The sequence below is a fragment of the Hyla sarda genome, chromosome 5 (genome assembly GCF_029499605.1).
Source record: "Hyla sarda isolate aHylSar1 chromosome 5, aHylSar1.hap1, whole genome shotgun sequence".
Taxonomy (NCBI): Eukaryota; Metazoa; Chordata; class Amphibia; order Anura; family Hylidae; genus Hyla; species Hyla sarda.
In genome coordinates this window covers 235,712,305-235,738,425 of record NC_079193.1, presented here as the reverse complement: position 1 = coordinate 235,738,425, position 26,121 = coordinate 235,712,305, and the positions used below count along the sequence as shown (strand labels likewise).

The window sequence follows — 26,121 nt, the reverse complement described above, 5'->3', positions numbered from 1 at the left end:
CACCTTTTTCTTGTTCCTTTTCTGCCTTTGCTTTCTGCCAACCCCTTCACTGGCTTTCCAAAGCCCAGAAAATTCAGTTCAACATATTAACAACATACATGGATGCCCCAACCTACCCTACCCCATACATCTCTGACCTTAACCAAACAAAATATTTTGTGATGAACTGAAACGGACAACAATGGATAACAATGATTTCAACGGGGTCCATCTGGTTTTCCGTCAATAACTGACAGTTTTCCTTTAAATTCTGTAAAACAACTGCCAGTTCACCCACACTAAACCCAATAGACTGGGTTATAGTGTGGGTGAACAGGAGTCCATACGCGGGTCACTTACTTTTTAGGTTTTCTTGCCGCGTTGATTTAGGCTCCTAAGGAAGGAGCCTTAGCCTGCCCCCCTTGTTCGTATATTAATTTTCCCCCTGAGCGCAGCACTCCTGATGACGTGACAGCTGTGCGTCGGGAGAGTGCTCTGCACAGTGTAACTGCACATGTCCCTTGCTACAACCGGAAGTAGCGAGACTTCAGAAAGAGGTACTTCCGGGTGTAGCGAAAGACCGGCGCATGCACAGGTACACTGTGCAGAGCGCTCTCCCGACAAACAGCTCTCACGTCATCAGGACATGAGAGCTCGGTAAAATCTTCAGTGCAAGCGCTCTGCAGACAGGGTGCTGCGTTCAGGGGGAAAATGGATATGTGAACAAGGAGGGCAGATAAGGCCCCTTCCTCCGGAACCCAAATCAAGGCTGCCGGCGGGGGACCCACCTAGCGGCCGACAACTCGGCGGCAAGAAAACCTAAAAAAGTAAGTGACCCATGTATGGACTCCTGTTCACCCACACTATAACCCAGTGTATTGAGTTTAGTGTGAGTGTGAACTGGCTGACAGTTTTCCTTTAAGCAGAGAAAAAAAATTATCTGCACTTAAGTCCTGCTATTTTGAATGATTCAGAAAACAGAGCTCACTGGACTGAGCACCAACGATGATATGAATGAGGCCTTAGGCTGCTCAGTTTTGCTCTATAATGCCTGCTGGTGCTTCTCCAGGAGTGCTATAGAGGTATAGAGTAGCAGAGTATGGGAGACATCAGTGTTGAGGTGTATGGCAGACATCATAGCAGCTATGTCTACCCACTAGATAAGGGACAACTGAAAACTAGAGATGGAGTCTGCAGAAGAGAAAACTAGTGACAAATGGCATATTCAAGTTATAAAATGGCCAAAAACATTAGGGGAGATTTATCAATACCTGTGTGGAGGAAGAGTGTTGCAGTTGCCTATTGCAACCAAGCAGATTGCCTCTTTCATTTTAAAGAGGCCTGTGAAAAATAAAAGAAGCAATCTGATTGGTTGCTATGGGCAACTGTACCGCTATTCCTCTACATAGGTTCTGATAATCCCCCCCCTCCCCCAACTGTTGCTACAATGATACCAGTTTATTGTCTTCGGCTAAAGAGCATCTGGCAGAGTTGTTATTAAGGACTTGTTCACATTGCAAGTGATCTGACGCTTAACAGGTCGGATGCAAATGGCCGTGTGAACCTAGTCTAACCTGTCTCAAATCTCAACATAGGTGCAGCTAACCATACCTAAATACATGTGTGTTATGTAATAATAGTAATAGATTGCCTATTTTATGAACAATATTCATAACAATACTATATAGATATGACATTGTATTTAATAATAATAATTTAATTATTTAAAAAGTATTTTTATTTATTTACAGCTCTTTGGTCTGTGATTCACTCAAGTGGACAAAACACACCCAGATGGCTTTATTGCCTACAGTTATACACAATAAAAAAAAGTTATGAGCAGCCCCCTATGCCATAATGGACATTCAGCTAAAGTAAAGCCAGCTAAAAGGACCCCTTTCCCATACCGAATGGGTGCGCGGATCTGTACAGTGATTGCCCTCTTCAATCTCACATTAATATACATCCAACCTTTAGAGTGATGTCACCAAAATATAATACTACTCTGCAACCCAGTGTATCCCAAGCAAAGTGGCTACAGCTGTTGCCAAACTACAACCCCCAGCCAAAGGCTGTCTGGGCATGCTGGGGGTTGTACTTTTGCAGCAGCTGGAGGCACCCTGGTTGGGAAACACTGCCGTAACTTACAGTAACATTTTTTTAACCAATGTATTCATGTAGTCCGTGATTTATGCATAACAATTAGTGTTGAGTTTTTCTATTAGAGCGTTGTATGAAAGGCAATGACCCTCTTAATAGATTCTAAAAATACCATCAGTTGCATTATATGTTAGAAAAGTAAAATGGGACTATAAGCAACAAAACTGATTAAAAAGAGCTCATTCTATATAGAAAAGCAGGAAAATAGAGTACTATACTATCAAAAGGAACAGCTGCAGCTGTCACGTTCTATTTTAGTCTTTTTTATGCATTAGGATCCATGTAGTTGTAAAATAAGGTTGAAAAAAAATAAAACATGTGAAATAAAAACCATTAAGTGACAATTAAAGGGGTATTCCAGGCAAAAACTTCAAGTAAACAGATTTGTAAATTACTTCTATTAAAAAATCTTAATCCTTTCAGTACTTATTAGCTTCTGAATTTAAGGTTGTTCTTTTCTGTCTAAGTCCTCTCTGATGACACCTGTCTCGGGAAACACCCAGTTTAGAAGCAAATCCCCATAGCAAATCTCTTTTAAACTGGGCGTTTCCCAAGACAGGTGTCATCAGAGAGGACTTGGACAGAAAAGAACAACCTTAACTTCAGAAGATTATAAGTACTGAAAGGATTAAGATTTTTTAATAGAAGTCATTTACAAATCTGTTTAACTTTCCGGAGCCAGTTGATATATATAAAAAAGTTTTTGCCTGGAATACCCCTTTAAGATCTGGAGGTCTGCCCCACCTAGCCATTATTGGTTAAAAGGGTACTCCACTGCCCCAGCGTTTGGAACATTTTATTCTGAATGCTGGGTGCAGGCTGCGAGTATCGTGGCGTCATGACCACACACCCTCGTGATGGATCACCAATTAAATGATATAGGTTCAGTAAGGCCGAGTTCACACTACAGAACCTGCGGCCAGAAAATTTCGGTCCGGAGATATTGAGTGCAGCACGAGGACCTCACGTACAGTACACTGCCGTCCTGATAGACGGCAATATCTGTGGCACGGATTCTAACAGAACATTGAGCAGGTTCAATGTTCTAACAGAATTATTTGATCAGAACTCTCTGACGTAAATTCCGATCAGAATATTCCGCAGTGTGAATGGGTTATTGGAAAACCCATTCACCTTCATTTTACCTTTATGTTGCAGAATTTCCGACCGAAATTCAGAAGCAGAATTCCTTAGTGTGAACCCGGCCTAAGAATATTGCAATACCACAGTGAGTTTGTCATATTAAACTCAAGACAGACAGGTTTCCTGTAAACTGCACACATATAATACCGGGCGTAGTGCTCCTAAATAAACCCTATCTCAAAGTACCCTGTACATTATGGTTCCTCGCGATCAAATATTTCAGGCTGTGGGGAAAGGGACTGTAATGGTTGTCAACATTTTTGATGGTCACTTCCTTAACTTCACATGGCTAATTCTGAGAACCTTCAGAACCACATTTACATACGGGTGTATGAATGACATCAGAATATTCTCTCAAACTTCCTATTCTAGGTGCAGTATTTCTTTAAGAAAATTTCCCCATACAATGCTCTGCATTCAGAAAATGTATATTTGCCACCAACTTCATCTGTCACAACAAGCACATATTATACCTCCTGGCTCAATTATTGCGCATTCTTTGTGTTATGCAAATGAGCACACCTTAAATCATTTCATTCTCGCTCCTATATGTACTGTCTGTCACACTCGGAAATGTTCCTCTGCTACAACGCAAAGCCTGGGCAGCTCTGCCTATAGGAAGCATGTGAAGAATGACAAATGACTGAGCTGTTTAAGACAGCTGCTTCATATCTCACATTTCAGATTGGAAACTGATTATATACTATAAGCGGTCATAAAAATACAAAAAATACAATAGTCACCCATATAATAAAAAAAAAGCTGGCAGCCTGATAAATTTGCATTCAATATATGGGGTCTTGCATTTTCCTTTCTTGCTCATCTCCCATTGATATGTGATAAATCCATTCACCACACAAGAAGGTGTCCTGTGCACCATGAATTTAGCAACAGATCCTGTAAGTTGCAAGGTAGGCTTCCCTGGATATGACCAATTTTTCCACCACTTCGCACAGGTCCTCAATTGGATTGAGATCGGCCGAATTTGGAGGCCAAGTCAACACCTTGAACTGTGTCATGTTGAGCAAACCATTCCTGAACATCTTCACAATGCGAAGTCTCCATTCGCAGAATTCCGCGAGCGGAGATTCCATATGGCGGCCGCTGGTAGGTAGGATCGCGCAGCACTGCGCCGTCACCAGTGACGGCTATGCAGTACCACGCAAAAAATTTACATGTTCTTTTTTTGTGCGGAACAATTTCAGTGGCAGAATTGTCCGCTGCTGAAGTTCCTAAGTGTCAACGAGTCTCGCGGAAGACCCATTCACACTGATGCTAATGTGTACAGCGCAGAATTCCACTTGTGGAATTCCACTAATGGAATTCCGCAAGAATTACGCAGTGTAAAAATACCCTTAGTGTCATAAGGAGAAACTTTATTGACAATAGAAAGTAAGAAAGAAAAGACATACAGGTATATCAAATAGATCCAAAAACGTATAGCCTAGAAATGGTATAAACAATAACCAGAAATGGAAGGGTATGTAGGGGGAGGGGAGGGAAAGGGGAAGCCAGCTCGAAAACTTTAAACATCAGATCAATGCACACAAAAAATGAATAAAAAAAAAAAAAAAAACATACATATGGACAAGGGTATTCAATCATAATGATAAATAGAAAGACATATCACCAGCATGAGCAGAGGAAATCCATGGCTGTCATATTTTAGTAAACCTCTCCATTGTGTCAAAGCAAAGGGCATTTAGTTTCTCAGAGACCATAATGGTGTTGACCCTCTGAATCACCATAGACAGGGAAAGCTGGAGGACCTCCATTTTGATGCCACATTTGTCCGTGCTGCTAGAATTATAAACTGCATTAACCAAAAGACGGTAGGATTAACTCCATCCGGTTTAAAGATCCAGCAGGCAGACCATTGGATTCATTGGGCAAGCAAGTCCTGTGACTAAGGAGATGAGATCCATGACAATTTGCCAAAAAGAGGCTATGTGGGGACACGTCCACCAAACATGGAGGATGGTACCCATCTCATCACATACTTGGAAACATAAAGGAGACACATTCGGGTAAATGGCATGAAGCATTACGGGACTAGGTAAGTTCTTTGGAGAATTTTAAGAGCAGTCTACACCAAAGAGACCTGCCAGATGCCTTTACTTAATTGGGTACAACAGGTGTTCCACTAAGGGAGTGAAACAGACAAATGGATATCCTCCCATTGAAGCATGAAAGGCAATTTTCGATCCTTAGGAGGTTGATTAGGGAGGATTAAAGGCTGAAGAGAGGGAACCAGGCCGAAGAGGAGTACACAGAGCCAATGCCTCAAAAAATTTAGTAGTAACAATGGTAGGGGGAACTTGGGAACGTAAGTAGGAGAGAACTTGAGCTACTCTAAAACCTTCACTTGGGGGGGGGGGGGGGGGAGACAAAATCTGGACGAGAAGAGAGCATGGGAAATAAGCTTCCCACTCACAAGGAAATGGTCAGGCGGCTAATATGCCACCACAAATAAAATCTAGGCCAGGGGGAAATGCACGGTTAGCAAGTAAAAAAGTAGTAGGAGAGATAGCAGGTTGCAGTGGGTGCTTGAAACGAACAAAGCACCAGATGAGGAGAGCATGAAGAGAGATAGAGGCACCACAGTGCCACATAAGCGAGAAAAGAGGATAAGGAGAGAGGAGTCCATTCTCCAGGGTAACCCAGCGGGGTGCAGAATGGGGAGCATTGCAAAGTAGGAGCTGCGCTAAGCGGGCAGCACAGTAATAAAGGAGAAAATTGGGCATGGAGTCCCCTTAAGCCCTTATTATAAAACATAAGTTTCCTTGATATCCGTGGACGAAGACCACGCCAGACAAACCCGAAACACGTCAACCTGAAGAGCTCGAAGGTCCATAAAATGGATCTGGAGTGTGTGGAAAAAGTACAGCAGTCTGGGTAGAACTACTACCCAGTATAGTTCCCCCACATTAGGTTGTAGTTCCCCCACATTAGGTTGGCAGTATAGTTCCCCCCACATTTAGTTGGCAGTATAGTTCCCCCCACATTATGCTGGCAGTATAGTTCCCCCACATTAGGCTGGCAGTATAGTTCCCCCCCCATTAGGTTGTAGTTCCCCCACATTAGGTTGGCAGTATATTTCCCCCACATTAGGCTGGCAGTATAGTTCCCTTACATTAGGCTGGCAGTATAGTTCCCCCCCCCACATTAGGTTGTAGTTTCCACACATTAGGGTGACAGTATAGTTCCCCCACATTAGGCTGGCAGTATAGTTCCCCCACATTAGGTTGGCAGTATAGTTCCCCCACATTAGGTTGGCAGTACATTTCCCCCACATTAGGGTGGCAGTATAAATCCCCCAGATTAGGCTGGCAGTATAGTTCCCCCCACATTAGGTTGGCAGTATAATTCCCCCACATTAGGTTGGCAGTATAGTTTCCCCACATTAGGTTGTAGTTCCCCCACATTAGGCTGGCAGTATAGTTCCTCCACATTAGGTTGTAGTTCCCCCACATTAGGCTGGCAGTATAGTTCCCCACACATTAGGTGCAGTGTAGTTCCCCCCACATTAGGTTGGAGGGTATAGTTCCGATACATTAGGCTGGCAGTATAGTTCCCCCACATTAGGCTGGCAGTATAGTTCCCCCCACATTAGGTTGTTGTTCCCCCACATTAGGTTGGCAGTATAGTTCCCCCACATTAGGCTGGCAGTATAGTTCCCCCCATATTAGGTTGGCAGTATAGTTCCGATACATTAGGCTGGCAGTATAGTTCCCCCCACATTAGGTTGTAGTTCCGCCACATTAGGTTGGCAGTATAGTTCCCCCCACATTAGGTTGGCGGTATAGTTTCCCCCATTAGGCTGGCAGTATGTTCCCGCACAGAAATACAGCCTCCAGCCATACAGTGTATGGCTGGAGGCTGTATGCCTATGTACTGCCCCACTTCAGTGCTCCGACCTCCGATCATCCGGCCATAGCAGTGGGTCCCGGGAACGGAGGAGCGGTGGTCGGAGCACCGAAGCTGACGTGCCGCTGGTAACACTTACCAAGCTGGCCAGCACACGTCCTGCCCGCACCTCTGCGCTCTGTTGCTAAGGGCGCACGCACAGGACATCAGTGACGTCCCTGCGTGCGCTACCTCCTGGCGGTCCTTGCGTTTTTTAAAGTAACAGGGGCATCCCTGTGTACCGAAAACATCTTTCGGGACACAGGGATGTCCTTAGTCAGCGGCGGCAAAAACACCCGGTGGGCCGGACAAATGTCCTCGGCAGGCCGCATGTGGCCCGCGGGACATAGTTTGAGGACCCCTGACCTACGTCATAGACCCACTTCATGATTGACAGGTCTGCAGGTCTAAAGCTGCTGCTTGCGTGCTCCTGTGGAGAGAAGGGGGGGGGGGGGGGAGGGGCAGAAGCACAGGTTCCCTCACTGTCTGCTGTTTGAAGAGAAGGGGGAGGGGCAGCACACTACTGCTGTGACTGAGCAGGAGACAGAAAACTGAATGGAGGATGTCTTTGTTTAAAAAGTAAGTGTCTCTGCATGTATATATGTGTGTGTGGATATATATGTATGTGTATATATCTGTGAATATATGAAGTGAATGTGTGTGTGTGTGTTACAGGGGGACTAAAATCATATGCCTCCAGCTGTTGCAAAACTACAGCTTTCAGCATGCCTGCATAGCCAAATGATGTGTGGGCATGCTGGGAGTTGTGGTTTTGCAACACAGCCTGCAGGAGGGACACAGCCTGCAGCAACACTGCTGAAAAATCAGTTTTACCAATCATATGCCTTCAGCTGTTGCAAAACTACAACTCATAGGATGTGTGGGCATACTGGGAGCTGTAGTTTTGCTAAATCTGTAGGCACACAGTGTGTGTGTGTGTGTATCATTAAACCAGAAAAAAAAGGGTTACCACTCCCAGAGCAGGGAGGGAGGGGGAGTGGTCATCACAGTGAGGACCCGCCCCCTGCTGTAAATGAAAAGTACTTTCACTTTGCAATCACTCCAAGTAAATAAAGTGAATTCTAAGAGAATCAGGATGAGATACTGAGCAACATAGAACAGTTTTTTTTGGGGGGGATCTGGCAGGTACGCTTTAAAAAGGGTAGTATAATTCAATCTACAAAGGGAAGAGAGGGAAGAGGAGAGAGAGATTCCAAGATAAGGTAAGTAAGTAGTAGAGAGAGTGAGATCAAAGTTAAAACAAAAAAGATCCTGCACAGACTTGGAGGTGTTGCAAAAGAGTATCTCCGAATTACTTCTATTAACAATCAGGCCTGAGAGCGAAGAGAATCGCACTAAAATTGCAAAGAGGTTCGGCAAGGAAACCAGGGGCTTTGTAAGCGTAAGAAGCAAATTGTCAGCAAATTGATTTATTTTATATTCAGAGTCGGCAATTGGAACCCCTGATCGTCACGAAGGACACTCGCAAAGGGCTCCATAGCTAAGGCAAACAACGCAGGAGAAAACAGGCACCCTTGGCAATTGCCCCTCCCATAGGATATAGGAGAAGAGTTGAGTGGGGGTAATTTAGAATAGGCCACAGGATTGGAATAGAGAACCTGTAGAGCCTCTACAAAGGGCCCCGAAAAGCCCATCTGCCAAAGAACACCAAACAGGGCCATGATACTGTGTCAAAAGCCTTTTCAATGTCAATCCCCTTCTGAACATTTTTACAATGTAGCATGGCACATTTTCCAGCTGAAAGAGGTCTGGTTGGTACTGTGTGTCAAGATTTCCCAGCTGATTGTTGGCCAGAGCATCACACTGCCTACCCCCGGCTTGAATTTTCCAATTGAGCATCCTGGTCCTAGATCTTCCCCAGATAAGCAACATACATGCACTCAACCATCAACATGATATTAAGGACAATCTGAATTCCCATAGAAGGCCAACTCCTTTATAGTCCATTTCTGATGCTTACATGTCCATTATAGGTACTTGCAGTGGTGAACAGAGGTGGGCACAACCACTCTGGACTAATCTGCAGCTGATACAGTCATCTAGTCATTTCTATTTGCCCTTGTCAATCAGATCTTTATATTTGCCTAGTTTTTTTACTGTTCCTCCAAGGCATCAAAGTCAAGAACTGAGTATTGATTTACTGCTCAATATATCCGCCCCTTTTCTTTTTTCTGCAGATTTCCATTGCAGATTACAGCTGGTCCCTGTGGGTTCTAGCAGCTACACACCTTGTGATCAAGGACTGTCAAGAACAGATAAAACAAAAATATGGCCAAACTCTTTGTCCATTTTGATTTCAAGTGCATGCTGACAGCCCTTTTTCATAGAATGTGAAAGTTTAACATTAACGCATAGGAACCTATGCCTATAAGCCAAGATATGTAACTTTCAGTATACACTTGAAGTTTTTCTAGTATTTTTTTTGTTGTTGTGCTTGGCTTCACAATGTGAATAACGGGAAAGTGAGTGAAATGCAGAATTAATATTAAAAAAAAAGAAAAAAAACTTACTTCAGAGGCTCAGAGGAGAGCTTAGTTCCAGAAAAGTTGATGTGGGTTAAAGCAACAGTGCTGCTAAAGAACTGTTTAAAAGATGGTGGCACTTCTTTACCTTTCCTGTAGATCACAGAGAAACAATTAGTATCTGACAACACTGCAAACAAACAGCCAAATGGATGTACAGGTTGTCATTTCTGCAGGATAACTAAACAAAGACTGGTAGGTAAAGTTGGCACTGGAGGGGCCAGGGATATAACAGATGAATAAACAGTTTTAATTTTTTTATTTATTTTCATGAAGTGCCCTTCATTCTAGTGTGATGTACATTTGATGAGGACTTAAACTACATGTAACAAAAATGCAAGTACAATAGACCTGAAAGAGTAAATGACAGACTGATATATAGGAAAAGAGCCCTGCCTACAAGGGCTTACAATCAAGAAGAACATTTTATAACATTAGTACTATTTTTGTTTTGATGGACTTTATCGCTTTTTATTCCTTTTTTTCTGACATTTGATGTGATCAAAAATCAGCAATTCTGCCATTTAGTATTTTTATTTAAGTTTACACCGTTCACCGTGCAGGATCGTAAACATAATATTTTAATAGTTCAGACATTTTTGGACTATTAATAGCAATCATGAGATAGCTGCATACTGTTCAGTATTATGTTATAACCCTTACTCTGCAGCTGCACACTGGAGGCTGATAAGAGATCTACGGTGTGCATCTGCACTCATCGGACCCCTGTGATTGCACTGCGGGGGTCCAATGAGCCCACCCAAACCAACAGACATCTCCATTTTTACTAAAGATGATGTGATCTGCATTGATCACAGCATCCATAGAGATAATAGCCGACATCAGCGTGAGTGCTGATAAACATGTCAAAAGTTGTTTTAAATGATAGTAATGGTTTAAGAATATTATAGTATTCTTAAAGATCAAAATCTGTAAGTTTGAAATGACACATTAAAGATAAACAAGACTGATATTTTTTGAAATGAAGAAGGTGAACAATTGTCAACAAGATCATTTGTCAAGAAATTCCCATTAGTAGCACATTAAGTGGGATTCATACCTGTGGGGAAAGAAGGTCTTGGAAAGATTAAGTGTAGTAAGGTGTTGCAGGCAACCACGTAGTAATGCACCACATACCTGAAGTAAGAACAATGTCACAGTAACTACAACATAATACTTTCCTACTTAAAAAGTATCCATAAATACAATAACAACTTGAGACTTGAAGTTCCAAGCTATTTTCAGATAAAAAACATCTATATTTTTGAGTTAAGAAAATGACTGCAATTAGGTGGTACTTTTTCAGTGGCCCATGACCTGCGTACAAGTGTAATACAGACCTGTCTGCTTAAAATAAAGCCAAGATGTATAAATGTGATCTATAATATTTATGCACGTACATAAACAAAAACAATACATACACAGACATGCTATCAGGGTAACAGGTATAGCAAAAGTGAGGGGACGTTAGTAAAATGTAGGAACTGACTGTGATGTTTTGTTGTTACAACAAATGATATGCCTCACTAAAAATGCCAGAAAAGTATGGTTTCAATACAATCTTCATATTCTGTAAAATATTATTAGAAGTGACAGAAATTCATGATTACCGCATCTGCTGAACACTCAGTGTTCGATAAATCCAGGTACTTAATGGCATTTGGCGTTGCCAAAAAAGTATACAAACACTAGAAGGAAAAAGAAAGAAAGAAAAAACAGCATGTGAATGTATTACACACAGTATATAAAAGGTAAAAGTAATTCCTAATATCATAGCTTTTTCTGAATAAAACACAATGACATTGTAAAATATGGATGCCTCCTCTGTGCTGGTTGTGTGTTATATTGCTGATCAGCTCTATTTACTTCTTCAAACCATAGGCAGGTGTGGCGCTGTTTTTTTTTCAAAAACTGTAGACAACCCTTATAAAGGCATAAGCAGAAGTAATCACATAGGTAAACTATAACTGTTTAAAAAGGCCCTTAAAGTAACACTCCATTAAAACTGCCAAAGATCTAAGGAGGCAGATTAATAAATAATAATATTTACTTATAAAGTACCAACAAATTACACAGCACTTTACAATTTTACAATACAAATAAGGACAAAATATTATATTGCGTTATATTAATAATAAACAGTGATTGTTTAAATAAAAGGTGTGAGGGCCCTGTGCGCGAGAGCTTTGAGTCTATGATGAATGGGATTGAGACAAAAGGGATCAAGTGCCTTGTATGTTCTATGGTCCAGTCATACCTTATAAATAAGATAAATTATGTAAAGGTTAGTAAACCAGTCACCAGCCAATCTCTGGGTGTTTAGAGTGCATAGAGCATAGGGAGACACTGCTGAATGATAGTAGGGGAGACCAGTTAGGGAGTGTTATCAGCTTGCTTGAAGAGATGGGTCTCTAGGGCACGTTTAAAACTGTGGATTGGTAGTAGACGGGAGTAAGAGGTACAGAATATAGAAATGTTAGTGTCAGATGATTGGCAGAGTGGAGAGCACATGTAGGAAGGTAGAATGAGATGTGGGAGGAGATGTAGTGAAGTGCAGCACTGTGGAGAGCTTTGTGGGGGACAGTGAGGATTTTGTACTGTGAATCAGATAGCAGCAGGTTCACAACAGTACACCAATATTCAATGAATGTATTAAGTAAAGACATAGCTGTTTCCTGCAGCAACATATTTTTTCTCAATAATTTATTTATTAAATGTAATAATTTACATTTGTGGCTGCTGTATGGAGATAATGTAATTAAAGGGTAAGCATTACTCTAAACAGAGCATTTATTAATGCCATAATCAGATGCTAAATATTTTCTCTAGAATTAAGATAAAATATAACAGTACAGAAAAAGGACTACTATGTATTTGAATAACACAACCTGCCCATATACATAAACCCAGGTATGGTACATACTGAAAGGTCATCCCCACGGAGCAAATTCCCTGAGAGATCAAGGTGGGTAAGGGTGCTTGCAATCAATGGGGTTGTACTAAGCGACTGGGACAGGCTATTCACTCCTAGAAATATAAAGGAAAAAGTGTATTGTATTAACACATAGAGGTAAATGACACAGAGAAAAAAACTTATCTGAAGTAGGAATTTATTGCAGGTTATGTCATTTACTTTATATTGTAAATAATGCTTATTTTTTACAGCAGATTCCACACAGCACTTTGTTACTATAAAGGCACCCACCAAATTACTGTCGGCTTTTGACTGGTTTTAAAAGGCACGCCTGCTAAATATACATCAGGGTAAAATCTTAATGGAGATATCCAGTGGTGGAAAACTTATCCCCTATTCTAAGGATAGGAGATAAGTTTCAGATAGCGGGGGGTCCGACCGCTGGGGCCCCCTGCAATCTCCTGTACGGGCCCCGATACCGCGTGGGAAGGGGGCGTGTTGACCACCGCACAAAGCGGCGGCTGAGACGCCCCCTCAATACAACTCTATGGCAGATCCTTAGGATAGGGGATACGTTTTTCACCACTGGACTACCCCTTTAAGTTGAAGCTTTAAAATCAACAGCTTTTTTCAAATCAACAGGTACCAGAAAGTTAAACAGATTTGTAAATTTCTTCAATTTAAAGATCTTAATCCTTCCAGCACTTATCAGCTGCTGTGTACTACAGAGGAAGTTGGGTAGTTCTTTCCAGTCTGACCACAGTGCTCTCTGCTGCCACCTCTGTCTGTGTCAGGAACAGTCCAGAGAAGGAGAGTTTTGCTATGGGGATTTGATTTTACTCTAGATAGTTCCTGATATGGACAGAGGTGTCAGCAGAGAGCACTGTGGTCAGACTGGAAATAATTACACAACTTCCTATGGAGCATACAGCAACTGATAAGTACTGAAAGGATCTGGGTTTTTAAATAGAAGTACTTTACAAATCTGTATAACTTTCCGGCACCTGTGAATTGAAAACATTTGTTTTCCACCAGAGTACCCCTTTAAAGGCTATGGACACCTTGAATGCATTTTTATACATGCTTAATAGTTATTAATCTAAACTGATCTATAAATCAGATCAAAGTTGACCTACGATCTGGACATAATTGAGCTTAGAGGAATGTTCAGAAGAGAAATAGTAAAGGTTATGGACTGAGCCCATCACTGTAGACAGAACACAGCAGGGGAAGAGAAACTAAAAAAAACTGTAATAAAGATCTATAGAGAAAATGGGTTTGCAGTGCACCATATTAAGTATGAAACAAGAATAAAAAATGTATTTTAAGGTGTCCACTGCCTTGAATCATCTGAAAAATCTCAGCTCCCAGAATCAGCTGTTCACTCATTTATCAGAGATCTTTGGGTTCCATAGGCCCCTAGGCCCAGTTGTGTTTGTAATCTCTGGTCTATTATAGCTATGACACAATAAGCATGTGCCTATAAGTATACCTTCTTCCCTAAGGGACACTTATAGGCACATGCTTACTGTGCCTATAGATAAACTCAGCACTAAGTGTCATGGCTATAATAGGACCAGAGATGACAAACACAACTGGGTCTAGGGGCCTATGGAACCCAAAGATCTCTGATAAATGAGTTGTTCAAGTGAAAGAAGAAACTAAAGAAGGCAAAAGCTGTAGACAAAACATTTTATTGCCATAGATGAGAAATGTGTGGCCCACTTGATGGGCAGAGTCCGAATTTTTCACATAGGATATATCTCATTGCAAATTAAGTTTATTTGAACATTTAACAAACTTTGCACTGTTATAACCAATAAAACAATATGCTCAGCACAACTGATATAACAAGTGGTTTCAACACAACACAAATTGTGACTTTTAGGGACTACAGTCACTGAATTATTCAACTCCTTCATGACATGCATCTTAAGTACATAGTAGAGCACCCTTTTGCTGTTATGACATGCTGCAAACTTGATGCATTTCAATGCACCAGATTCCGGCATGTTTCTTAGCAATCTTAGACCATTTTCAATGGGTTGCGAATTCCACCAGAGATTTTCTACATGGTTTAAGTCTGGTGACTTTGACAATCACTGCAGAATCTTCCTGAAACCAAGCATTGGTGGGATCCTTGTCCTGTTGGAAGGTCCACTGACACCCAAACTTCAGTTTCCTTACAGAAGGTAAGACATATTCTCCTAGGGTTTTCCGATACAGTACTTGATTGAATCCATTGCCCTGCACATGTTGAAGATTTCTAGTGCCAGAGGACGCAAAACAGCCCCAGAACATCACGGAAGCCACTACCATGCTTCACATTGGCTACATATGCTTCATTATTCCATGATCGCTATTGATGGCCTGATCGCTATTATGTACCCTGATCGCTATTGATGGCGGCACTTAAGGGATTAACCATATCTGACAAAGGATTGGCATCTGACCTGATATGGCAAAGGTGGCAGTTTATAATGTAAAATGCTAATAGGTCACTAGACTGTTGAACTAGACTTCAGCTTTCCTGGAAACAGTGGTAATGGTTTGCAGGATGTTTCAGATATAGAACAAACAACACACAGGAGTGGCAAATAATATGCTTAACAACAACAAAAACTTAAAGGGGTACTCCGCCCCTAGACATCTTATCCCCTATCCAAAGAATAGGGGATAAGATGTCTGTTCACAGGGGTCCCGCCACTGGGGACCCCTGCGATCTCGGCTGTGGCACCCCAGACATCCAGTGCACAGAGCGAACTTCACTCCGTGCCGGATTACTAGTGATGCGGGGTGGAGGCTCGTGAGGTCACCACTATGCCCCCTCAATGCAAGTCTATGGGAGAGGGCATGACGGCCGTCACTGGACAATACAGTGTTGCCTCCAGATGTGCCTGCACTGAGCCGCAATCCGCCACTACGAGCAGACACACTGCTACGATGTGCGAGCCGCCCCGCGCGTGTGCAGTGTACTGCCTCTCCCCCTGCTCCCTGAGCTAGGCCGAGAGCAGCTGCGATGTGTGCAAGTATACTGCACATGCGTGCAGCAACTCGCACATCTTAGTGTGTCTGCTTGTAGCGGTGGATTGCCGCTCCAGGCAGGCTCATCTGAGGCACCCTGTAGAGGTCCCTCATCGGCGGATCCACATCGTAAAATACACTGAGTACCCTTAAGTACATTTGGATCTGTGACCTAATTTCTCAATAGCCCTCTGCATAAATAATACTGCAAATACTATATACTGTGTTTTGAGTTTTTATTTTGAATTAGATTTTAATGTTGAGTTTGTTACAGAAATTACAAAGAAGGTAACATACCCTTAGGAGATACTGAGGTTTTCGATAAATTTAAATTTATCAGTCCCTTAGGTAGTTTGGCAAATTGTGTACTTAAAAAAGACACACCTGAAAAAAAAACACAAATATAGATCGATATTACATATTATACAGATAATACAATAGATCACGAATACATATATGTACATAAATGCATATATAGATATCATATACCATATTGATGGCTTGAGTTTAAGAGTTCCTGTACAAGCTTGAGAAACATGATCAATACACCCTATTTAAGTCATATTAGCCTAAGAGCCAAGAGAGGTACTTCTTCTGGAAGTGTCAGCAGAAAAGCATATATTTTCTTCAATGATTTAAGAAGCTTAAGTGGGGAGAATGGTGAGTGTTGCTTAAATATCAATCTAAAATAAATCTGAATATCTTAATAATATCCAAAAAAATATATTAAAACATTTCTTTAAAGCTTTTCATACACACGGATGGGTTACAAAATTATTTAAAAAGCCAAATAGTCCCCCAATTAGTGGTAATCTATGGAGAATTACTGTATCTTTAGGATTAGAAGCCATACCGTTTATTTCTATATTGTGAAGGAATAATGATCTCCACATTATATCAGTAAAGTTCTATTTCAGCGGCTGGAAAAATGTGTTTTAAATATAGGTCAATTCGGTTTGTAAAATGAAGTATCAGAACAATGATAAGAGCCATTTGTCAGAGCCTGTGCAGAAGGTTCTACATCTCAAAGGTGAAATGAATACATAATTACAAGGAGAGCTGATAAAGGCGAAGGCATTTTAATATTAGATCTTTCTATCTATATGCAGGTGAGCCAGAAAGACACAGACAATAATAACTGGGATTCATGCCTTCTATTTAACACAACAGTAGAGACTGAATAATTGTCTGAAAGTTTTTGGCTACGGCTGAAGAAATTCAGAAAGTTCTAAGATGCTTAATGAAACACTTCAGGCAAAACTTGTACACTGTGTTACGGCTTCTGAGGGGTTGGAGGGGGCGGTGGATGACACAGGTATTCTCTGTAGATGTTTTCTCAATGCCTATTCCCTGTCACCTCAGGCCTCAATAAAGCTGTCTCGTCCTGAGGGCTTGCTGTTTTTAGGATATTGCATAAATAAATTGCTTAAGAAGAGCTGATGGGTGCTGCGGTTTTTGTTCTACTTTTGAAAGATATACAGCATCTGAATCTGGAAGGAGATGCCTCAGGATTTAAAGGGGTACTCCATCCCTAGACATCTTATCCCCTAGCCAAAGGATAAGGCATAAGATGTCTGATCACGGGGATCCCGCCACTGGTGCACCCAGCATTCATTTAGAGCATCGGGTGCAGCACCGGAGGCTCATGACGTCACGGCCACACCCCACTTGTGACGTCACAACCATGCCCCCTTAATGCAAGTTTATGGGAGAGGGCGTGATGCCCGCCACGCCCCCTCCCATAGACTTGCATTGAGGGGGCATGGCTGTGACATCATGGGCAGGGTGTGGCTGTGATGTCACGAGCCTCTGCCCATCATCCAGCGAAGTTCGCTCCGTGCACCGGATGTCTGGGGTGGGACCCCCACGATCAGACATTTTATCCCTTATACTTTGGATAGGGGATAAGATGTCTAGGGGCAGAGTACCCCTTTAAAGTATATGGGCAGAGTACCCCTTTAAAGTATGTCTGTCAATATAAATAGGTGCTTACATTATGAGTCCGTCATGGTCACGTGGCACAGAGAAAAACCCTAAAAGCACACTTCTCCAGAATTATTCTTGTGATTGTTTGGGGTCTGAACACTATGGGGGAGATGTATCAATTTCGGTGTGAGGTAGAAATCATTTAAACCATATCAGTGCTTTTTATGTTTTGCATGTCTGTGCAAAATTTATCAACCGTGCGCAAGCTTGTTGATAAATTTTGCTCAAACATAGTAATCCCTTCATGTTTCTACCATCTGACACATTGGTACGTGAACTCCTTGGTGTTCTATATTTGTTCTGTATTCAAAAAAGATGCAATGAAAGTCACTGCGCAAATTTTTGTGCAAAAAAAATACAAGAAAAAGGGGTAAACTCAATTATATATGTTCCCTATGTCTCTATCACATATCAAAATATTTTTTTCATGACATGTAGACATATAGGAGTTATCCAGCAGTAGAAAAACAGAGCTAAACTTCATCAAAGAAAAAAAACAACTGCATTTGTCTGAATGTTGGGGGAAGATTTATCAAAACCAGTGCAGAGAAAGAGTGGTGCAACCAGATTGCTTCTTTCATTTTCACAGGCCTCTTTAAAAATTAAAGAAGCAATCTGATAGGTTGTTATGGGCAACTGCCCCACTTTTCCTCTGCACTGGTTTTGATAAATTTCCCCCGTTGTGTATGATTTTGCAGTTCAGCTCCATTGAAGTGAAAAGAAGAGTTTTTATATCACACACAACCGACATGTGTGGTACTATTTTTGGAAGAAATAAGCTCTGTTTTCTATAGCTGGATAACCCCTTTCATGTAAAATACTAAATTTAAAAAAAGTAATCTCTTCATTTTGAAAATAAATGATAAAGTCTAAATTAGGCAGAAATGTCTACAGGTTGTTTTATACAGCTAGAGGTAAAATAGGGAGGACAGCCGCGGTTATCTTCAATGTAAATTGTATTCGCCACATAAAGATGCAGGTAGATGTTCTAAAAGGGATGGGAAAATGTATCTTTATCCTTCACTTTTACAATAAACTATTATTCACTCCAAACTGTTCCTATGTCACAGACATTGGCCCTCATTTACTATTGCAAACCCGACATGTTTTGTCGGGTTGTGCGCCAGATTCTGTCGCATTGCGCCAGAAATTCTGTCTGCGCCAGAATCTGCGCCACAAATTCTGTCTGTGCCAGAATTGAAAAAACCCGACTAACTCTCCATTTTGCTGGGAAAACCCGGAAAAGGGGCGTGGCTGTTGGGAAAGGGGGCGTGGTCTCTGAAAAGGGGCGTGTTCCTGACATTTTCACAAAAAAACTACATATTTACTAAGGTTTCCACATAAAATGTGGTGGATTTGAGCTGAGGAAAACCCCACAGATCAGAGCATGTGTAAAAAAAGAAAAGTGTAGGGAAAGTGGAAAATGTGGGGAAACCTTAGTAAATACCGTGGAAAATAAATTGTATGGAATTAAAACCCACAAAGAAACCTACATTCCACTCTTAGTAAATGAGGGCCATTATGAATAATGCACATACGGAAAATCAAGGATATCCCTAGAGAAACTAATCATCTTAAAGAAGGGGGAGATATCAATTTTCTCTAGATAAGAATTTGTAATTAAAAGGTGTTTTCTGGGAAAATGTAAACGTTTTTTATATGTCTCCATGCAGTATTAAAAAAAAAAAAAAAGGTGGCATACTTACCTCCCCCACTTTTCAACAATTCTCGCTGTCATATATTCCGATCCACGCTCCTGTGCAGTTTTTCCTTTTTCTGATGTAACTGGGCTGTGGGGAGTGGTGGGGGTAAATGTGTCTACCTTTTAGATTTGCCCAGTTAGTGCTGACATTACCTAGATCTGGAGATTGCTTATACCAATCCATGAAATATGTTGCACCCTCTATTTAGACTATTACCTCTTATAGCTAAGGGATAATAAAATATAATAGTAGCTTGAAAAGTAACTGGAAAAGGTTTATAACAAATTTAAATCAGTGGGATACAACTCGTTCTTTATGGTACAGCAATCTAAGAGTAGAGATAAGTATATGGATTTAACCCATTTAGAGGGTTTTCAGGTACAATGTAGAAATTTACAAAGACCGATATATCCATACATGAATAAATTGCTGGCCCTCTCACTTGCGCCAAATTTATTGAGAGGCGCAGGTGTGGGGCTGCCACAGAAATCTAAGCCAGTTTAGAGCTAGCATTGCAAGAGCCCATGTCGTGCCAGCCCCCTGCCTACCCAGAGCACAGATCTAGCAAAAATTCTAACATTTTTGCACAAACACATCTGCACAAACACATCCTTAATAAATCTCGGCCATAGTATCTCAATGATAAATTTTGTGCAATATACTCACTTTAACCTCAGAGATGGTCCGATGGGATAATGAGAACAACACCCAGTTTATCCCTTGAATGCTGCAAGTTGTGTTGAGGAACCAGGGGCAAACAGATATAATATGTTTCCGAGGGTATGTTACAATATGTTATTAAGGATGAGGGGAATTTGCAAAAATGGCCAATTCTTAGATAACTTCTTTAATGACATCCATATGCCCCTCATGAGACAATCTTATCCTGACTTTAGTACACTCGGTGTATAACAGGAACATGTACAATTGGCTTATCACATTTTATGTGGGAATTAGCATTTGTCTTGTCTAAATCCACTGACATTTGCGGGCAAAGCATGAGAATGACATATTTTAGAATAGCCCAGCATATTCCTTACTGGAGTCGAATCCATGCTAACAGAGTTCATTTGAATTATAATAGGACTAGATTGCATGCAGATCTGCTGGACAACCAACCATAGATATCCATGTTGCTTCCAGATGCTAAAAACTTGCCCATAACTACTCCTGTTCACAGCAGAGAGGTGGGCACAATTTTTATATCTAGTTTATGACGTTCAGACTAGACAAAAATCATGTGATATGTAACAACACAGCAGCGCAACGCTAGTAAACTCTCTCTTGTCTATATAAAGTTTACAGTGTGTGCTATAAAGGCAAAAGAAGTGACCTGCACTTACACTTAATTATACAGTTTTACTACAGGAGAGAGACTGTGTAAATGATGAAAGCCCAAATTTTACCTGAAAAGGGTGTAATTTTCTGCTGCAATTAAACTATGGTAACTCCCATTCCCTTGACATAAGAACTTTTCTTGAATTAGTTTATTAGAAAATAAAAGATCTCAACATTCCCTTTCGAACTATAGGACACTTTATATTCGAATGCTAATGGTAACCCACTTTATTAATGCATGAAGAAGAAATGAAGAATGGATGCTATTACTGTATTAATATAATTCTAGAAATGCATAGATCACATGCATGCAACCAACATTTCATGACCAGTGCAGGCTAGCAAATCGTCTTTCAATTATTTTTAGAGGAGATTTTTTAGTGCTATCATTTAGGCTGGGTCCACACCACATTTTTGCATTACCGTTCCCGTATCAGGTTTTTGATAAAAAACGGATTCCTCAAAAACTGACTAAACTGTATCAAAACGTGTGTGCAAATTTTAATCCGTATACAGTTAAAAACTGTATACAGTTTTAAAAATGATGTCCAGTTGCATGCGTTAAGAAAAAAAAATGTATACGTTTTTAATTTTGAATAAATTTATGAATAAAGTTTCACATGTTGGATTGAAATTCCTAGAAAAAACTGTATGGTGAAAACCGAATGGTACCGTACGCACATACGGTTCTGTACAGTTCGAATTGATTCCCATTTTTTCTTAAAAAGTATACGTTTTTTCACCCGGCCAAAAAAACGTGGTAGGCTACGGTTTTGGGTACAGGAAAAAAACGTACGGTTTTCAAATTGAAAACATATACGGGAACTGTATTTCAAAAACGTGGTGTGACCCAGCCTTAGACATCCCCTAAAGCATACGGATGTTATCCAAGGCACTTTCATTTTCAGGAACCCATAATATGAGTCAGAACTGCCCTGTAATTCACCTGAATGGTTGTAGGAGAAATGTATGCAAGGTAGGGTGTACCCTAGAAATTAAACTGATGGCGAGGGTCTGGAGACTGCATTTTAAAAGGGATTGCGTATAACAACGCCTTTAACATAATGTTTGGTTATAACTTAAAAAAGGGAATTTATTCTCACACTCCCAATGCTAACCCAAACATTATGCTACTAAACAGTGACTGCAAAAGGTTTTATTCTATGTAAAAGTCTGAAGTCCATTCTATCTCCATATATTTGTGTTCATCAATCGAATTACTGAAGGGAAGTCAGAAAAGAGAAAGAAAGGCGCTCTCTGTGGAGTATAGCCAGCACAAGGGTGGGGGAAGGGGAAAGGTAAAATATCCATGCTCACCCTGCTAAGTTGTGTAGTGGCATACACAACAATGCTGATCGCATGTGATTTAAGGATCACAATCCTGTAGTCTGCAGCCTTCCGGAAGAATTATGGAATAGAGAAGGACTTCAAAAGAACCAGGATTTTCGGCGCTGACCACGGAGGAATAATCCGAGCCCAGGTAAAGGAATAAGGTTTAACAGCAACGCGTTTCACCGCGCTTGCGCGGCTTCATCAGCCTGATGAAGCCGCGCAAGGGCGGTGAAACACGTTGCTATTAAACCTTATTCCTTTACCTGGGCTTCGTTTATTCCTCCGTGGTCAGCGCCGAAAATCCTGGTTCTTTTGAAGTCCTTCTCTATTCCATGAAGGGAAGTCAGGTACACGTCCTCTAACATGGTCTCTTTAACTTACAAAACAAACTTATTTCTATATCATATTCACATCTCTGTTGATACAATTGATGTTTACATGATGAATACTTTATTTTTTCTAGAGAAGTAAAATGTCAGGGCCTTATATAAAGTGTAGTTGCTTTTACAGAAGCCTTTTCAGAATAAGCTGTCAGGTGTGTACTTAAGTAATAGGAGTGTTCCTGACCAGTTTTACCTGAGCTCTGCTCCAGAGGTGAAAACGACTGTATTTGTTTTGATTTCTTCTCTACAGGACCAATAGGGGAGATCCTCCTTTTATACAGAAGCAGCCGGAAGGACATTATACAGCAGTGCTGATCAGTGTAGCCTGAAATTCAGCTTCTGGGTGAGACAGACCATTTAATAAAATGTACATCATTTGTGTATGTTCTCTCTGCCTTTGTCTCCCACCATTAGCTTCCTCATCCTAATGTACTGCCCCTCTGACATAAACTTCTATAGGCAGCAGCTGTAATCTGAGGAAAAAGGTTTGAATGGAGCACCCTGAGTCTCCATTTAAAATCTACAAAGCATAAAGAAACAGTAGGTCACTGTATTCTGCTGCTGTTCTCACCCGTCCTATAGACTTGTGATAGGGTGGCATTACTCATGGTCGCTCATTGCTCCTGTTCAAACATCTTCTCACTGCGGGAAGGTAGGGGAGGGTGGCTTTGAGGTTAGGTTATCTCACATAAAAATGATGTCCTATCTTCAGGACATCAGGGCATAACTATCTGATTGTGGGAGGTCCGATTTATAGGACACTCTGGATGTCAAGAACTGGGATCGGAATGTATGTCTGAATGGAGCTGCCATGCACACACACATAACCTCTGCGCTGAATGGAGCAGAAATGTACATCTGTCGCAGCTCCATTCTTCATGAAGACCTGGGTCAGCCTTCTTGAGATCACTGGGGATCTGATGATAGTGTGTGACTTGCTTTTGTAGGACAGTCCTTTTAACATTTTATAAATAAGTTGAGTAGAAGCAAACAAGTGCTTCTACTCCCATAGAGAATGAATGGAGCAGAAGTGTACATCTGTGGCAGCTCCATTCCTTATGGAGACCTGGGTCTTCCTTCTTGAGATCACTGGGGTCTAAGGATAATTCATGACTTGTTTTTGTAGGACAATCCTTTTAACATTCTATAAATAAGTTAAGTAGAAAGAAACAAGTGCTGCAAATTATTTAAGGTTTTAGATGGGGAACAAATTGTGGCAAATTTTACCAACTATATAATTAACTAGCTGAGTACCCAGCATTGCCCGGTTTTTCCTTCCTCATCCTTGTTGGGGAGGAAAATCAACAAAGGAGGAAGCTTTTGACTTCAAATCTCATCCCCATATATTGTTGTCATATCCCAACCCCATATCCCGTCCTCCTATCCCGTCCTCCTATCCCGTCCTCCTATCCCGACCTCCTTTCCTGTCCTTCTATCCCAGCCTCCTATCTCGACCTCCTATCCCGTCCTCCTATCTCGACCTCCTATCCCATCCTCCTATCTCGACCTCCTATCCCATCCTCCTATCTCCACCTCCTATTCCGACCTCCAATCTCGACCTCCAATCTCGACCTCCAATCTCGACCTCCAATCCCGTCCTCCTATCCCGTCCTCCTATCCCGTCCTCCTATCCCGTCCTCCTATCCCGTCCTCCTATCCCGTCCTCCTATCCCGTCCTCCTATCCCGTCCTCCTATTTCCCCCTTATATCCCGTCCTCATATCCCGTCCTCATATCCCGTCCTCATATCCCGTCCTCATATCCCGTCCTCATATCCCGTCCTCATATCCCGTCCTCATATCCCGTCCTCATATCCCGTCCTCATATCCCGTCCTCATATCCCGTCCTCATATCCCGTCCTCATATCCCGTCCTCATATCCCGTCCTCATATCCCGTCCTCATATCCCGTCCTCATATCCCGTCCTCATATCCCGTCCTCATATCCCGTCCTCATATCCCGTCCTCATATCCCGTCCTCATATCCCCACTTCCTAACTGGACCTCCTATCCCGACCATCCCGTCCTCCTATCTTGACCTCCTATCTCGACCTCCCATCCCGTCCTCATATCTCGACCCATATGTGTACCAGGTATTGAAATATCTCCAGCCGTACATACAGAAGTTATGTGAGAACATACATTTCCCATTGATTTGCATGGGACTTTAAACAAAAACCTTAACTACAAATGGGGGTAGTTAAGGGTTAAATTAACTATCCTATATTTTAAGAGGACATATAAGTAAAATGTGACCAAGTATTATCGAAATATCTCCAGACGTTTGGAAGTTATGCAGTAACATATATTTCCCATAGACTTGTATAGGACTTTAAACATAAACCCCGCCCCTGGCAAATGGGGGTGAGTAAGGGTTAAATTACCTATCCTATGTTTGTTGTTGACATATAAGTAACATGTGTGCCAAGTTTCATGTAAATATCTTTAGCCATGTGGAAGTTTTAGTGGAATATACACACACACACACACACACACACGTTGAGTTTTATATATATATATATATATATATATATATATATATATATATATATATATATATATATAGATTAACATTTTGGAAAAAGGCTCCCAAGTAATTTAGTATTTACTGAGAGGTCCTGCTTCACAATGTAAATATGTAGTAAGATCATGTTCACCTTTTCTTGGTGGCTTTACATAGCCAGAGAAAAGAACACAATATTACACATAAATGCTGCACTTGTTCCACAGTCTAGTGTAATTGCTGTGGTTGGTTAGTCCACAGTCTAATGTAAATCATGCAATCCGTAAATTCGCAATCTAGTGTAAATGTTATGGTAGTCAGGCAACAGTCTAATGTAAACATTGTGGTCAGTCCATAGTGTAGAGTAAATGCTGCGGTAACAGCTTTTGTCCGCCAGTCAATTTTATTTTGTGTTAAAGTAAATTTTTTATTTGGCAACCAAATACATAACTTGCCTCCTACAGTTTTAGGTTTAGAGACCAAAAAATATTATTTTAGGCTGAAGCTCTGCTCTTTTATTGCTTTAATTGGGTTGTATATTTATCCAGATATTACTAACTTTATATTCTATGAGCTGGTAGGCTATGCTAGAACAACTGATAGGAACAGTCGAACAATGGGGGAGATTTATCAAAACCTGTGAAGAGGCAAAGTTGACCAGTTGCCTATAGCAACCAACCAGATTGCTTCTTTCATTTTTCACAGGCCTTGTTAAGAATGAAAGAGTCTATCTGATTGGTTGCTATGGGGAACTGCGCAACTTTGCCACTCCAGAGGTTTTGATAAATCTCCCCCATTGTACCTGAACAGGTGATCATGACACATGAATTCAAAGAACAATCTAGTGTGAATGTATAGGTCATGCACTTCTCCTCGCAGACTTCAATTTGCCTAACACAGTGCATAAGTTCTAGAGTATTTCTTTAACTGCCATTTAACCAGTCTTTGGCATTAAATTTGAAAAGTTAATTTTACCTGTGTTCTCATGAACAATGTTCACCTACAAACTTTGCACTGCTTTGTATTTAACAGGATTTAGCATTATGAAAAGGAAGCAAAGCCAACAATGAAGCAGAGCTTAAAGGTGCTGTGTTTGGAAGAAGAAATACAAGCAAAGGAATTATCACTCAGGCGTAAAAAAAAAAAAAAAACATATTTACATTACAATTAAATGAATTGGGATACTCCATTACAAAAGCAAAGCCAGCCG

General features: G+C 41.1%; 1 protein-coding gene and 1 long non-coding RNA gene across 5 annotated transcripts in view; one reads left to right on the top strand and one right to left on the bottom strand.

The window, feature by feature from the left end:
• CARMIL1 (capping protein regulator and myosin 1 linker 1) overlaps positions 1-26,121 on the bottom strand; it is a 339,650-nt gene that overhangs the window by 150,001 nt on the left and 163,528 nt on the right. For all 4 annotated transcript variants that reach the window (XM_056521327.1, XM_056521326.1, XM_056521328.1 and 1 more), the window contains 5 exons: positions 15,967-16,053; positions 12,655-12,758; positions 11,342-11,419; positions 10,792-10,868; positions 9,720-9,824 (listed from right to left, as the gene is read on the bottom strand). In XM_056521327.1, coding sequence (XP_056377302.1) covers positions 9,720-9,824; positions 10,792-10,868; positions 11,342-11,419; positions 12,655-12,758; positions 15,967-16,053 — 451 coding nt within the window. The remainder of the gene's footprint in view (positions 1-9,719; positions 9,825-10,791; positions 10,869-11,341; positions 11,420-12,654; positions 12,759-15,966; positions 16,054-26,121) is intronic.
• On the top strand, positions 602-26,117 carry LOC130273883 (uncharacterized). The gene is made up of 3 exons (XR_008844164.1): positions 602-806; positions 22,662-22,754; positions 25,944-26,117. It is a non-coding gene; the product is annotated as an uncharacterized LOC130273883 (long non-coding RNA).